This window comes from Chelmon rostratus, chromosome 6 (assembly GCF_017976325.1).
Source record: "Chelmon rostratus isolate fCheRos1 chromosome 6, fCheRos1.pri, whole genome shotgun sequence".
NCBI classification, from domain to species: domain Eukaryota; kingdom Metazoa; phylum Chordata; class Actinopteri; order Chaetodontiformes; family Chaetodontidae; genus Chelmon; species Chelmon rostratus.
This window is the reverse complement of record NC_055663.1, coordinates 9,157,161-9,170,530: the sequence shown is the minus strand read 5'-3', so window position 1 is coordinate 9,170,530 and position 13,370 is coordinate 9,157,161. Positions and strand designations below refer to the sequence as shown.

General features: G+C 43.3%; 1 protein-coding gene across 2 annotated transcripts in view; it reads left to right on the top strand.

Moving 5' to 3' along the window:
• Nucleotides 1–304: 304 nt before the first annotated feature.
• The window catches only part of carmil2 (capping protein regulator and myosin 1 linker 2), a 51,390-nt gene continuing 38,324 nt past the window's right edge, over nucleotides 305–13,370 (top strand). For both annotated transcript variants that reach the window (XM_041938871.1, XM_041938870.1), the window contains exons 1-16: nucleotides 305–588; nucleotides 3,363–3,463; nucleotides 4,075–4,125; nucleotides 4,736–4,795; nucleotides 5,094–5,215; nucleotides 5,695–5,792; nucleotides 6,282–6,352; nucleotides 6,465–6,538; nucleotides 6,617–6,692; nucleotides 8,633–8,721; nucleotides 9,123–9,217; nucleotides 9,549–9,635; nucleotides 10,423–10,532; nucleotides 11,622–11,699; nucleotides 12,393–12,469; nucleotides 13,211–13,315. In XM_041938871.1, the coding sequence (XP_041794805.1) occupies nucleotides 561–588; nucleotides 3,363–3,463; nucleotides 4,075–4,125; nucleotides 4,736–4,795; nucleotides 5,094–5,215; nucleotides 5,695–5,792; nucleotides 6,282–6,352; nucleotides 6,465–6,538; nucleotides 6,617–6,692; nucleotides 8,633–8,721; nucleotides 9,123–9,217; nucleotides 9,549–9,635; nucleotides 10,423–10,532; nucleotides 11,622–11,699; nucleotides 12,393–12,469; nucleotides 13,211–13,315 (1,322 nt within the window). In that variant the 5' untranslated portion in view covers nucleotides 305–560. The remainder of the gene's footprint in view (nucleotides 589–3,362; nucleotides 3,464–4,074; nucleotides 4,126–4,735; nucleotides 4,796–5,093; nucleotides 5,216–5,694; nucleotides 5,793–6,281; nucleotides 6,353–6,464; nucleotides 6,539–6,616; nucleotides 6,693–8,632; nucleotides 8,722–9,122; nucleotides 9,218–9,548; nucleotides 9,636–10,422; nucleotides 10,533–11,621; nucleotides 11,700–12,392; nucleotides 12,470–13,210; nucleotides 13,316–13,370) is intronic.

Here is a 13,370-nt window from a genome sequence, read left to right as displayed (position 1 = left end):
TCAGCGCAATCCCATTAAGCTTTTAATACTTTGACACTTCTTTAAACATGTTAAACAGTTTGAAGCTGGACTTTGTGAGACTGCAGACTTCCTGACTGTGGTGCGTTTCTCAGTGTGGGAGGTTAAGCAACGTTCACTACAACAGTGACTCACAGCATGGAACAGGATGTATGCGTCCAAGTTCATGAGCAAAAATGTGTGCAGAATAAGCAAGAAAAGGTGACGTGCGTGTGCTCGTGCATGAGTGGAAAAGAGAGAGCGGGCGATACGCAGATGTGCAGCTATGAGAAAGCAATCTGGTGGGGGAGGTTTGTGTGTGTGTATGTCTCCACACCTTAGCTGTCTTCACCCTGTAATTTCTGATCTCTGTCAAAGTCTTGTTTCCTATTATTTCATCCTCTTGTGTTGATAATGTGTAAAACACCCAGCCTGACCAGTTTTCAATCAGGATAGGATTCACTTACTTTGGAGGTGGGACATTGGGAGGAGCAGCAGATGATCACAGCTTGACCTTTGGTGGATTTTTCCATTAATACCAGCGTTTTACTGAAATCTACACTATGGACTTTGTCTCTCAGAACCTGCAAGGTAAGATGAGCCAACTTCAACAACATCAATGCTGATATCTTACTGTCACTTTGAAGGTAGAACAGAGCACAAGCTGTGGTCAGTGCCACTAACCAACGGCTTTTAAAGGACCATACCTTTGTTTTTGCATGTTTTACCAAAGGTACCACAATTACAAGCCTGATCCAAACCTGAGACCCTAATTAAAGCGTAATTAAAAACAGAATGCAAAGATTTGCAAATCATGTTCAACCTACATTCAATTGATTACAGGAGGAAGGCAAGATATGTAATGTTCAAACTAATAAACTTTATTGTTTTTTGTGAATATACACTCATTCTGAATTTGATGCCAGCAACACATCCCAAAAAAGTCGTGTTTACCACTGTCTTACATCTCCTCTTCTTTTAGCACTCAGTAAGAGTTTAGGAGCTAATTGTTGAGGTTGTAAGCTCTGTTTCCGCTGTTTACTTTCTCTTTATAGAGCACACCACCTTTCCCAGTATATTTATCTAAAACTGATGCAGTCTGATGCAGAAGCCCTGTAATAGCTCAAATCCTTGTGTTAGAGTGCTCAGTTTGTTTAGAACGATGTTGATTCGACTGTGGAGGCTGTAGTTTGGGATGTCAGAGTGCATTGTGTTTTACTGATAGGTGTTTCAGGTATTTTGACCACTCTCATCATACCACCCAAGTGGAAAAGCTTTTGATACAGAGTGTAAAGGGGATCACTGTTAGTTGAAGCATACATTTCTAAATAGTTACTCATGTGTGAATAAGTACTAATGCTGCATCAAATGTGTAGCATCACAAAGAGAAAGAGAGAGAGCACGCTTCACTGCAGCAGTCTGGCTTCAGAAACATCAGCTGGACTGGTCAGCAGAGCAAAGTCCAGAGACGGGCAGTGTTTAACACATTATATCACATTATATGATACATTCATCCGCAGGGTTAAAGTGTAGAATAAACTACAACAGTTGGCCTGATCACAGTCTCTGGCTAAACGCAGGTGAATCTCATGACATGACCTGTCAGGTCAGCCAGTGTGCTCATTGTGAACTGCTGTATTTCATTTGTGTTCCTCGTGACCAGTAGCTTGAGAAAAAAAGCTGCTTCAGATGAAGGCATGTAATAAAAACATGATCAGGCCTATCGCATGCTAGCTTACTGAATGATACGAAAATACAACAGAAGAAAAGAGCAATGAGCAAACACATGTGTCTAGAACTGGCAAATACACTCATTAGCTGCTAACGTTAGTGTCACTGGTGGGCTTTTGTGTTTGTTAGATTAGATTAAAGACACTAACACTGAAATGTGAAAAAAAGTTAGATATCAGTTGTGCTGAGAAACAAGTGAAACTGAAATTGAAGGACTGCAGGTGGAGCATGGGTGGAGCTGATGTGGACCGAGCAAAGCCTGGTTACTGAAACCTACCAGCTTGCTGTCACTCAAAATGAGCTTTTCCATAATTACATGTAACTTTAAGCCATAATATAATTTGAATGGGGGAGTTATATAAAATGTCATCCCTCTGCAGCTGTCATGGACGGGGAAATGAGCTGTAGAGAGTGAAACCATTTTTGTACCAGGCTGTAAACTTGTTTATATCTGCTGTAGTAAAAGTAAGTAAACTTTGGGCAATTTATAACTGACAGTTTTGGGTGTGTTTACTTTCAATTCTCCCTTGCTGTAAATATGACTAACTTGGCTTCCTTGTCCCCCGATGGCAAGAGATCCAGGATTAAAAAACTGGACCAAAAAAAACTAGGACGTTCCTGAAAAGGACTACTTGGCCAAACAAATTTGTTAAAGGGAATGTATTTATACTATCGACTCTTATCTCCCAAGTGACAGCAGACCAACATGCTGCATCTATTTTGAGTAGCATGGTTATTGAAATTGGATAAAACTGGACCAATTCATCAATCAGCACATCACTGATACGCAGTGCAAATTAATTATCATTAAGCATTAATCTCCATTGTTTAAATGTTGGTTTGACTGAGCCTTTAAAAAGAGCAAGTGGCACAACTCCTTCCATATTTTAAAGAGGCAACAGCTAATCCTTCAGCACAGGGTTCTGACCAGTGGTCGGACTGAATGCTAAAAGCCCTGAGCAATGAGCTGAACATGTGATGGCAACTCAAGGAAGCTCTGAGAAATGTCTTGCAAAGCTTGAACACATGGAATCTTCCAGTCCAGAACCCCCATTAGGACTCTGATGACCTAAAAGCTGACCTCTAAACTCTAGACACCCCCCAAAAGTTGGGATGCTTTGTAAAACATCAATAAAACAGAATGTAATAATTAGCCAATCCTTTTTGACATACACTCAATTGAAAACAGTACAAAGACAATATATTTAACGTATGACCTCATCAGCTTCATTGATTTTTGTAAATATCTGCTAATTGTGACAGGAGCAACTAAAGACTGGGAAGAGTTGTGGAACACTACAAAAACACCTGTTTGGAACATTCCACAGGTAAACAGGTTGATTGGTAACAGGTGATAGGATCATGATTGGGTATGAAAGGAGCATCCTGGAAAGGCTCAGTCGCTAACTGGGGAGGATGGAGAAGCTGTGTGGGTCCAGAAAATCACACTTCATTATTTAATCCTGTTGACCAAACTGTGCAGATGTTCTGTGGGAATGAGGTATAAATGCAACAAGCCTAATCCCATGCAAAGGGGAAGAGGACGATGAAGGTTCAGCAGTTGTCATCATCAGATGCTCGACTTGAGTCGGCCTGTCTGGGTGACAGCGCTCCTGTCTGTGTCCTGTAAACAGATCAGATCTCAGAGCTGCTGAAGCCCCACAGAGTCTGCCTGGTGACGCCTGTTGTTCTAAACTCCAGCCAGTCATGTGGGAGATCGGCCAGCAGGTTTGTGGTGAGTGACAATCAAGACTTTCTATCTAACAGTTAGTTTATGATGCTTAATGTCTGTAGAAACCAGGCACAGTCATAACGATCATATATGTGGGTCAAACAAGCAGAAATCAGATAAAGGTGTCTGTGAAGGCTGGTGTGCTCTGTGTTGTATTATGATCCGGTCCTGTTTGATCAATGTTTTATGCCACTGGGTGTATGTTTTAATTGTGACCTTCTGAGGCAAGGCTGTATTACTAACCACACAAAATCCTGCCCTTTGGCCTCAGACCCTCAGAGTCCCAAAAACCACAAATTCACTGTGTGGGTCCTTTGGTGTTTGTTTCATTTCATTGAGGAATATGCAGCTCTGACGCACAATATCAGATGATCAGATAAAGGCCTTCAGGTGTCACCTGCATTATTACCTTATCTTCCTTGTTGAGGGGTCCTGTGTCTGTGTTTTTAAACCTCAAATTACCACAAACTGGAGAAAACACAATAGCCCTGACACAGTACTGTGTAATGTAACAAACAAGCATGCAACAACCATGATGTTCCTGTGGGGGGAGCTGTAGGTCTGTCTGCCTCATATTCTAATGTCTGTCTTCTAACCATGTCTCTCTGTCTTAGGTACTGAGCCTGTGGAGAGGTTACCTGGTCATAAACAAACAGCCTGTCAGGGTAAACCACAACACTAATGTTAGAACATGTCACTGTTTGATGGAAATATGTAAGCAGACGAGCTTTATGTGAAGTCATGCAGAGGGTTTGGGTTTAATGTGCTGAGGTCCTGAGGTGTCTGCCTCTGAATCATCACCCCGACACGATGGAGGTGAGAACTTAGTTACCGCGAGGACATCTGTCTGGAAACAACACCCCTGTCACTGTGGATACTTCAGACCTCACAGTGGTCAGGTCGAGTCAGAACTGCTCTCTACCAAGCAAATATTTCTGTTACACATCCGTGCTCACCAGCGTGCGCTGTGGTTTCTCCAGACTGGTCACCATGTCTAGAAAGAGATGATGCTGCTGAACGTTCAAATGAGTTTTTTTTTGTTTTGTTTTGTTTTTTCAGAGCAGCACAAAGTAAATACCTTCTTGCTTCATTGTGCTGGGATAGAGGCGGAAATCTCAAAACAAAGCATATAAAACCAAAATGGAGAGATAGAGTTTAGGGATTTTTCAAGCACCTTGGTCACTAAAAACGCCTCCCTTTCTCATTTACTCTCTCCTCTCTCTCTCTCTCTCTCTCTCTCTCTCTCTCTCTGTGTGTGTGTGTGTGTGTGTGTAGGTGGAGAGCACTTTCAGCTACCTGGAGATTTGTTCCATCAACATTCACAGTCTCACAGAGGTATACTCTCTTTATCAAACTTGTTCAAAACATTTGGTTAATGTTAAAGTTTTTTTCTTTATCATACATTTTTACCCAGTTATGCGTAAAAACTGTTTTTATTTATCAGAAAACTCAATATCTTTTAAAACAGAAAAAAACAAATAGGGGACTAATACACAGTAATAATAAAAGAAATATTGTGACTTACAGTACACTTACTAAGTATTTTAATTTCTATAGATGTAAAGCCAAACACGGGCTCTGGCTGATATGTTTTTGCTGAGTAGGCGTCATACGTGCGTGACGTGTGTTGCAGGTTGTGTTGGAGACGGACAGGCAGACTCTGTCCTTCAGTTTATTGAAAGCTGAGGATCTTGAGGCCATGGTCAGTCACATGACCGCCTCACTGAAGAGGATCTTCCCTGATTCCTCTCCAGGGTGGGTCTCCCTGCTGAACCTGCTCCATGCGTGGAGATCAGATAAGCCACCAGCTCATATTCTACACGAACATGAAGTTCAGTCTGCACATACAGCATCAGTCTCTCGGGTCCATATGCTGATGCTGGTAGCTTTGCACACAGTGTGCAGACGAGTGCATCTAGTATAACACCATATAATACTTTCTTTATGACTGGATACCTGCTAAAGGAATGCCATAGTGAGTCAGTGTTTGGTGCTAATTAGCAGGCGTTAGCATGCTGACTTGCTAAACTACAATGGTGAACATAGTGAAACAATATACCTGCTGGACATCATCATGTTAGCGATGTCATTGTGTTTCAGCATGCTGATGTTAGCGTTTAACCCCATGCACCAGTTGCAGCACTCTCAGTCCAACCTCACAGAGTATACGCTCTGTGTGTCGTCACACAGTCTGTCAGTCTGAAGCCTTGTATTTCTTGTCCTTCAATCTTCAGAAAGCTGCTAAAGATGATTCCTCCAGAGCTCCAGCAGAGACTCCTCACACTGACCGCTGCGATAGAAGAGCAGCTGAACAGTCAGCCTGGCTCCTGTGGTATGTACAGTAAACGGTAAATGGATGCACTTTTATCCAAAGGGCTTTACAGTGTTTTTGCTGCACGCACACACGCACACACACACACACACACAAACATACACCACTGGCACTGGCAATTTGTCAGCTGTATAAGGATATATTGACATGTGGATGAGGAGGAAGGCATCAAAGCGCCAACCCTGCGGTCAGTAGACGACCCGCTCGACCTCCTGAGCACCAGCTGCCATTGTTCTATTTAACAGTGCAGAGTGTGTCTGTGTTGACATGTGAGGAGCCTGTAAAGCTGAAGCTGTTGTCAGCTTCTTAACTCGCTGGTGTCTGTTCAGCTGAGCATCTGTTATCAACACCTCTGGATTTGAAGTTAGCGCAGTACTATTAAGTATCACTTACCTCCTTATCTGTAAACAGTGAGATGATCACTGATTCATGTGTGTCTCATTGAAGCTCTATTTTCAGATAGTCAGTGTTCAAATGTTTGCTCCGCAGGAGGATTCTCTGATACCTACGCTGCTCTGTGTGATTTCAAGGAGATGCCATTTAGAGAGGAGATTCAGTGGGTGAGTCACTACTGTAATTCAACATACAGCACTTTAATGTGCCATGTGCTGTGTGTGCCAAACGTCAGCATTGGTGTGTGCAAGTAAAGCGTGGCTTTAACTGTTTTGGCAGGATGTCGACAACATCTACTACATGAACGACTGGAGACAGTTCAACTTGCAGGACTTCAGCCACTTAGACAGCAGGTGTGACGCAGCACAGCGCTGTTTCATCCAGTCTTACCTTACACACCCTGTTGAAACTCTCCTCCCCTCTCCTCTCAGGGACCTGGCGTTAGCAGTAGCAGCTCTGTCTTTCAACCAGTGGTTCACCAAGATCTGCTGCAAAGAGCTCAAACTGGTACGCTCTCTTAAAAGTTCGTGTTGATGACTTGTGGAAGGGTTTGCAGTGCTGAATCCAGGCTTTTCAAAAGATACAGTGTCAGAAGCATGTAAGCAAAGGTGGAAGATTTAGAAAAAGCATAAAAGGTGGCACAATGTGAAAGAATGTGACCAAAAGGGAATGTTTGCAGTGACCAATCAGGAGAAGGGAAGAGAGAAGCAAAAGGTGTTTGACACGAACTCATCAGCCACCTGCATGTGATCACAAGACCTATAAAGAAACCAGCATGCAGTGGCGTGCACAGACTTGTTGAAGGGCAGGGGCGAAAAGGAAAAAAAGGGCACATATAGCGTGTCCTTGCCACTGAAGTTGGTACTTTAGCACGCGTTTTGGCTACCAGGGGGCACTTTAGAGCGCGTTTTGGCGTCCAAGAGGGCACTTTAGCGTGCGTTTTGGCTCCCAGGGGGCACTTTAGCGTATGTGGACAATACATGTTTTCTGCATACAGTTCACCCATGTGTCCTAAATACAAGTCTTGAACTTTATGTACTCATGTATACACACACAGTAAGAAATTACAGGCAGCAGTATTTGTCATTAGAAGGGCCACAGGAAACAGTTGTCTCTGTGTTCAGAAAAAAGAAAAGGATTAGAGAACATCCCAGTGCTTTTCAATAACATGACATCCAGATGCTCTTAATGAGGAGTTATCTTTAATATCTGACCCTGGTGTCCATCTAGTGATTCATATGGCTGCCTGTAGTTTTTTTCTTTTCTTTTCTTTTCTTTTCTTTATATGAACTCAGTTGCCTGCTGAAACTAATGCAGCCTAATACCTGCGATAAATCCTCCCATCATCAAGTTTCTCATGTTGAGCTTTTGTCTTAGAGAGGTGTCGATTCAACTGGATGATCACTTCGGAGGATGCTGTTGACTTGTATTATAATAAACTGACAGCTGTTTCTATTATTTTGTCTACCTCCTTTATATCAGTGAGAGTAGGCTAAATAACAGAAACACCTCCCTCTGTAGTGCAAATAATGTAAGCTGTGTTGACGATGGTCCTTTGACCTGAACATTCACTTCCTGTCACATTCGTTCACACTGTGTCACTTTCTGCACGCGCTATAAACTGATCCTCTTTGCATATGAAGTGCTGCTGCTACTTTTTTGCCAGTTTTCTGGCAATTTTTCGACAAAATTAGATTACTCTGTTGTCTGGTTCCTGAACGTGTGGATTTGTGTCACCTAACAATTTGACAGGAGCTTCCACAAAGCTGAAGCAGCAGCAGAGATATGCTGGCTTTTAGTCCAAAGAACACTGGAGCTTACATTTCCCATGATGCAACCCTCCATGTCTGATAAATACCCAGGTCTCTCAAACCTCACACCCCCAAGAGCCACCATACATTACACATCTATTTTCACAGGCTGAGTGGCACTACTCATTATCACTGAACTCAGCTCACTGTGATGTGTAAAATCAGAGCACTGCTCCTTTAATAATGGGCCCCAGAATGAATCATGGGCATTCTGGCCGTGAGTAATACTTTCCAAATTTAATCCACTAAGAGATGGCTTTGTAAAAACATGCTCTAGAGCTCAGCTGAAGCTGAAATGATGCTTCAACACTCTGAGTCAGACAAATCAATTGGCTGTCTTCCAAAGTTACAGTCTTTTGTCCCTCTTTGTGTGTTCCCAGTGGTTCTTGCTGAGCTGAGCAACACTTACACAAAGAGGCAGAGCGTATTGAGATATATGACAAGATTTACTTGAGATAAACCTGTGATGCTGTGTTCACTGCTTCCAGAGCATTATCCCACCGGCAGCAAATGCCCCCCTTAGTTCCTGGATTCATGGATGATGAATCTATGGAAGATGCATCTCCACATGTCTCTGCACCGAACAGGTTCCACTCACCGTGTGCTCCTCTGTCTCTCTCTGTCCTTGTCCCTCAGTCCCTGGACGTCCAGCAGCAGCTGACCTTCCTGCTGTCCAGGTCTCCCGGCTTGGAGGAGCTCTCGCTGGAGGCCAGTGGACTCAAGCTGTGAGTTTGTGTGTGACTGTGTGTGTGTGGATGTGTAGGACTCGTAAAGGTGCATTTCAGCCTCATTTAAATGAAGCTCCCACCTCTTTTTCTTGCTCTGCACTGAGCACCAAAATAAAACACCGGTGGGCAAAGAGAATTTCAAGGTCATGCTGATCATTTGCACTTGGCAGTGCTGCACCTACGTGAACCAAAATAGCAGCTACCCACACAATGTCTGTGCCCTGTTGCAGTGCACGCTGACCATTTTGAGCTTGCATGATTAAAATGGTGTCGAAAGTGTGATCATGGGACCCCCCATGTTTTTCACATGTCAGTCTAAGCAGGCTGTCTAGTCTTGTCTCATTTGAAGTCTGGTTTTAAGAATGAGGCTGAGAACAAACCTTGTCATTCTGCTGCAGGGACTTTGCGATTAAAATGGCAGCTGCCCTACGGGAGCACACCTCCTCTACCCTGCAATCCATCAACCTCTCAGGAAATCCAATCGAAGACAAAGGTGGGCTTTTTATGTATCACGGCTGAGCTGTATAAACACAGCATTAGAGCAGACCAGTCGTTTTAAGCCATGCTCCATCTTCAGCCACATTTGCTGTTTGCTTTCCTCTGTGAAGTTTTGTCAGTCAGTGAAATGGACGGCTGCTAAATGGAACGCAGCCATCATTGATGTTATTCATGTTATCGTGCAGTACATGTGATACAACAAGGGATGGCGACTGTATTCAGCTTTGCATTTTACATACATGCTCTGTGTGTGTGTGTGTGTGTGTGCGTGTGTGTGTGTGTGTGTGTGTACGTGCATGCATGCTGTGTTGTGTTTTCATTTCTAGGTGTAGTAGCTCTCAGTCAGGAGTTAGGGAATCTAGCTGAAGGACTCAAGCACCTTTCTCTGTCGCGGGTATCAATGACTGCTAGAGGTACACACAAACACACACACACACACACACACACACACACACACACAAGAGATTCTACAACATACTCAGTTTGATCTGTGTTTTTATCGCAGTTTTATAAACCGGGGGAAGCAGTATAGAGACTGATGATATATAGAGTGCAGGTGGATGTCACCTGCACAGTGTACTATATGACATCATACACCTCCTCCACCTCACCTCTGTCCTGCACTTCTCCCAGCTCTTCCTTCTCAGGCTTGGACTTTTATCAAAGTGAAGTTTAAAGCAGATGTTCAGACTGAATGTATAGTTGAGTTCCAACAACCTTCTGTTGCACGGCGAAACATCGAAACTTGCCGTGCCACCAAAAGACTGCCATTTGACCAAAAAGTCAAAGCTTTGCAACTCTGCAACATCGTAAAGGTCTTTAGACTGCAACTGACCCAAGTCGAGCTGCTTAATTCTCCACGACAGGAGCCTGTAAATGTAGATCTAGCTTTGATACATATGTTTATCTAGGTAGACATATCGAGGAACTGTGATTTAACAGGGTGGATGTGGCAGAGCTGAGTCTGCTGTAGCTTCAACACACCTGGAAAGAAGAGAGAGAGAGAGAGAGACAGACAGAGATAGACTGTATGTTGGGCAGAGGTGGAGAATGAGACAGGGGACAGACAGGCCTGTGATACCATCTGTGTCATTTCCGACTAAATAATTACATTATTTCACAAACTTGTCTTTACATGCACTCATCGTCCTCCAACCACATGATCCATATTTGCACACGGTCCCATTTGTCTGTCTCCAGGTCTCGGCTGTCTGAGTCAGGTGTTATCCTCCACTCAGCTGTTCTCAGCGTCTCTGACCCACCTGGATCTGTCCGGTAACCCCGGCAGCCTGGGTACTGAAGAGGCCACGGTACGTTCAGCTTTATGTGTGTGTTTCACGTCAAATGCTTCGGATTGAAGACCAGAATAATTTTACATGCAAAGAATGCAGAAATACACGTATTGTCAGAGGTGGAGGTGTAGATATGCAGGTGCAGTATGGTTCTGGCTCGATGACTGTGGTAACTCAGCCTCAGACTACAGCTCTGCAGTGTCCAACAACGAGAACCAACAAACACCCAGTTTAACTTCAGATGATGAGACTTGAGAGCACAAGTTCAAGTTATCTGTTCACTTAATGTATTTTTGCAGGTTTGGAGCCCTGACAGCTGTTGGGTTTTATTGTTTAGATTTTTGTGGTTGCCCACGTGCCCAATAATTTCTGTACGTAACAAAAAAGAAGCAGATATTGCGATGCACAGTTGTACGACACCAGTTCCAAAAAAATGGGATGCTGCGTAAAATATAATTAAAGCAGAATATGATAAAAAACAGAACAGAGACAGTATATTTAATGTTTCACCTCATCAGCTTCATTGATTTTTATAAATATCTGCTCATTCTGAATTTGATGCAGCAACATGTTTCAAACAAGTTGGGACAGGAGCAACAAAAAGACTGGGAAAGTAGTGGAACGCTCCAAAAACACCTGTTTGGATCATTCCACAGGTAAACAGGTTGATTGTAACAGGTGATAGTATCATGATTGGGTATGAAAGGAGCATCCTGGAACGGTTCAGTTGTTCACAAGTGAGGATGGAGCGAGGTTCAACTCTTTGTGAACACATGATTATACAAAGGATGTTACTACATGGGCTCAGGGACACTTAGTGTGTCTGTAAACACAGTTTGTTTAAATTGACTGCATCCAGTTTTTATTTGGTTGTAATAGATTCTGTCAGTACAATATAAAAATGGACACAAACATTGTTTAAGTGTTGGACTGAAAATCCTGCTACATGTGCAGGCATGGACGCTCCACATGTCCCGGCAAATACTGGTTTGTGAGAATAACATTGAATTTACTACAAACATATTAAACATATGCTGTACAGTATGTATGTACATTAAGTGTGCCTGTGTATATGTGTGTGTGTGTGTGTGTGTGTGTGTGTTGCAGTTTCTCTTCAAGTTCTTGTCCAGTACTAACTCTCTGTCTCATCTGGACCTCAGTGACACCAGCTGCCCTCTGGACACGGTCAGTGAGACACGGTTCAGGTTGATGTTCATATCCGCTCGTCTCGTCTAAAGCTGCTTCACCTAACAATCAGTGATAATCAATCATTTTGGAAAATCAGCGTGCTGTCAGGGGACAAGGTCGATACGATGGCCATCTCTGTGAATTTGTGGCTTCGGGTGGAGTTAGTGTTGGAGCTAGCTGTGATAACGTTCTAGCTCTACGGACAAAGCGTTCAGTATCCAGCCAGCCATCAGCCATGTGTAGTGAAATGTGGGCTGAGACGGAGGCAGAGAACAGTGGTGTGGGTATCACAGACTTCCTGTCACTCACTGGTGTTTTCAGAGGAACATGCAGAGAACGAACAACAGAAGGACTTTTTTCTTTTATGCAGCATTATTTGGCAAGATGACGTGACGAGCGGCTAAAATAAACAGTGGTGCTTTACATTGATCTATTAAAACATTTGACAAAAGTCTAATTTTATTAATTTATTTTATAATCAGAGGCACAGTAGTCATGGGAATCGTGGAACAAGGTACCCAGGACCCTCAGAAAGCCTGGGAATGGCCTGAAAGCCTGAATCTTGTATTTATCTGTGATTTTGAAAATGTTTGTTATTAATGAACTATTACTGATCGCTGACTGACTAAATGTGTATTGCTCGTCTGTGCTCTTTCTGTACATAACACTCACTTTAAGTCTGTCTTGCAGTTATTTGTGTCCCTGTCTGCTGGATGTTGCTACAGACTCATGCACTTGAACCTGGCCAGGAATCCTTTCAGCCACAGGTCAGCTCCACTGTCCCAGCTCAGTTTGTCAGCTGCTGTGAACTTAACATCCTCTCTGCATTACTGAGTCAGTGCTGTTGCACTAATAGACTCATTACTTCTGCACGGATGTATTTGCATAATTAGCATAGATTGCAATCACAATATGTGGACCTAAGAGCCATTGTACAGTATATAGCTTTGACTGACTCCAGCTCTCAAACATCTGGAGAAAAGGTGGAGCTAATAGCTTTAACAGTGTCCCAGTAATGAGCCTGCATGCAGTATACCACATGCAAGGGATGGTAACACCCAAATTACATTAAGCCATTAATAAGCCTTATTGGTTGCATTGATGCTTTTCTAGCTGCAATGTGTTAAAAGCTCTGTAGCCAGACGCAACGGTGCGAAGGCTGGAGTGCTCAGGCAACACAGACGAGCTGGTCAGGAGTGCCTTGTGTACTGAGACTAACAGGGTTCATGCTGGGCAGGTGTGCAAACAGGTGATGAGTCAAGTGACACACTGAGGACAACTAGTGTGCAGGTGTGGTAGCAGTCTGACATGACCAGAAGTATTAATGGATCAACACGTGGAATCAGATGCTATAACCTGCTAAAGTACAATTTCATGGTGTGGTTGATAAAGTGCATTACAGGAAAACATTGGTAACCATTTGTGCTTTATTGACATTTTTATAGGGATGTCATTCCTACACACACAGGGTATGACTGTGTTTGTATGTGACGTTTGTGCTTCTATAGAAAGGTGCGGGAGGTGACCAGGAGCATTCGAGAGTTCTTCAGTCAGAGCTGCGAGCTGAAATATGTGGGCCTGTCTGCAACCAAGCTACCTCCACAAGCTCTCAGGTGTGTCTTCTCCCAACAAATGCAATATGATATAAGCTACTTTTTCAACATGAAA